General features: G+C 63.2%; 1 protein-coding gene across 1 annotated transcript in view; it reads left to right on the forward strand.

Annotated features, from left to right (window-relative positions):
* The window catches only part of FAM20C (FAM20C golgi associated secretory pathway kinase), a 44951-nt gene that overhangs the window by 8704 nt on the left and 35132 nt on the right, over nt 1-1115 (forward strand). Inside the window, exon 3 of the mRNA XM_004705870.2 lies at nt 6-355. Coding sequence (XP_004705927.1) covers nt 6-355 — 350 coding nt within the window. The remainder of the gene's footprint in view (nt 1-5; nt 356-1115) is intronic.

The following is a 1115-nucleotide window of genomic DNA, read 5'->3' on the forward strand; positions in this document are numbered from 1 at the left end:
ACAAGCACACGCTGCGCGTCCTCCAGGACGTCAGCTCCGACCCTTCCTCCAACCTCTCCTCCCACTCGCTGGAGAAGCTGCCGCCTGCGGCGGAGCCCGCCGAAGGCACTTGGCGAGGACGGGACGCTGGCACCTCACAGCCCCGAGACCCCGCGCACCGGCCGCTGCTGCACGCCCACGGAGTCTTGAGGACGGGGCCGCCGCCAGGCCCCAGCGGGGATGGCTCGCTGTTGGCCAGGCTGTTTGAACACCCGCTGTACCAGGTGGCCGCCCCTCCAGTAACAGAAGACGATGTATTGTTTAATGTCAATAGCGACATCAGGTTCAACCCCAAGGCAGCGGAGAACCCCGAATGGTGAGGGGATTGGCTCTAATACAGGGGGTGGGGCACACGTTGGGTGGGTGCTGACAGGCCTGTTTCCTCGGGGAACCACACGGCCTCTGTGAAAACCCTGTGAGCCCCATGATTCAGAATATGCCCCAGGTGTGCCAACAGATCCAGGGGCTGGGCAATCTCCCAGAGGGCTTGGCCAACTGTAAGAGGCTCCTTCCCCATGGCTGTGGGGAGGCCCAGGGCTCTGGGTGGCACTGCCTTTGTCTTGGAGCCCCCCTCTCCCCAGGGGGCTGCTGGGGGTTGGAGTTTTCCAAGGTCCTGGCCACAGACAGACTGACACCCATGCATGCCTAAGGAATTCCGCACCTGCATTTTCCCAGCAGCAGCCCTGCCCTGCCCTGCCCTGCAGGCCCTGGTCCCAGGCCCGGCAGGTGGGTTAGCAGTGGATGAATGAGCCAGTGAGACAAAGGGGTCTCCCTTGAGCAGGCCAGCTTCCAGGGGTGAGGGCAGAAGCTTTCAAGGCAGGAACCGCCCCCAGATCCAGCCTCTTTCCAGACCTGGGTCTCACACCTCCCCAGGCGCTCTCAGCCAGGAGCTCGAAGCAACCAGATGCAGCAGCCTAGGTGGTAATACAGGAACTGCCAGCCAGGCCACAGTGAGCCACCACCAACAGAGGGTCCCCAAGCAGAGTGGGGAGGTTTCCCCAAGCAGCCGGGTGGAAGTGGGGAGAGAGTTCCCCAAGCAGCAGGCAAGGGTGGTAAGCCAAGGGCAGGGTTCCCAA

The sequence above is a fragment of the Echinops telfairi genome, unplaced genomic scaffold, assembly GCF_000313985.2.
Source record: "Echinops telfairi isolate 266 unplaced genomic scaffold, ASM31398v2 ScPeMD7_5;HRSCAF=22, whole genome shotgun sequence".
In the NCBI taxonomy this organism is placed as follows: Eukaryota; Metazoa; Chordata; class Mammalia; order Afrosoricida; family Tenrecidae; genus Echinops; species Echinops telfairi.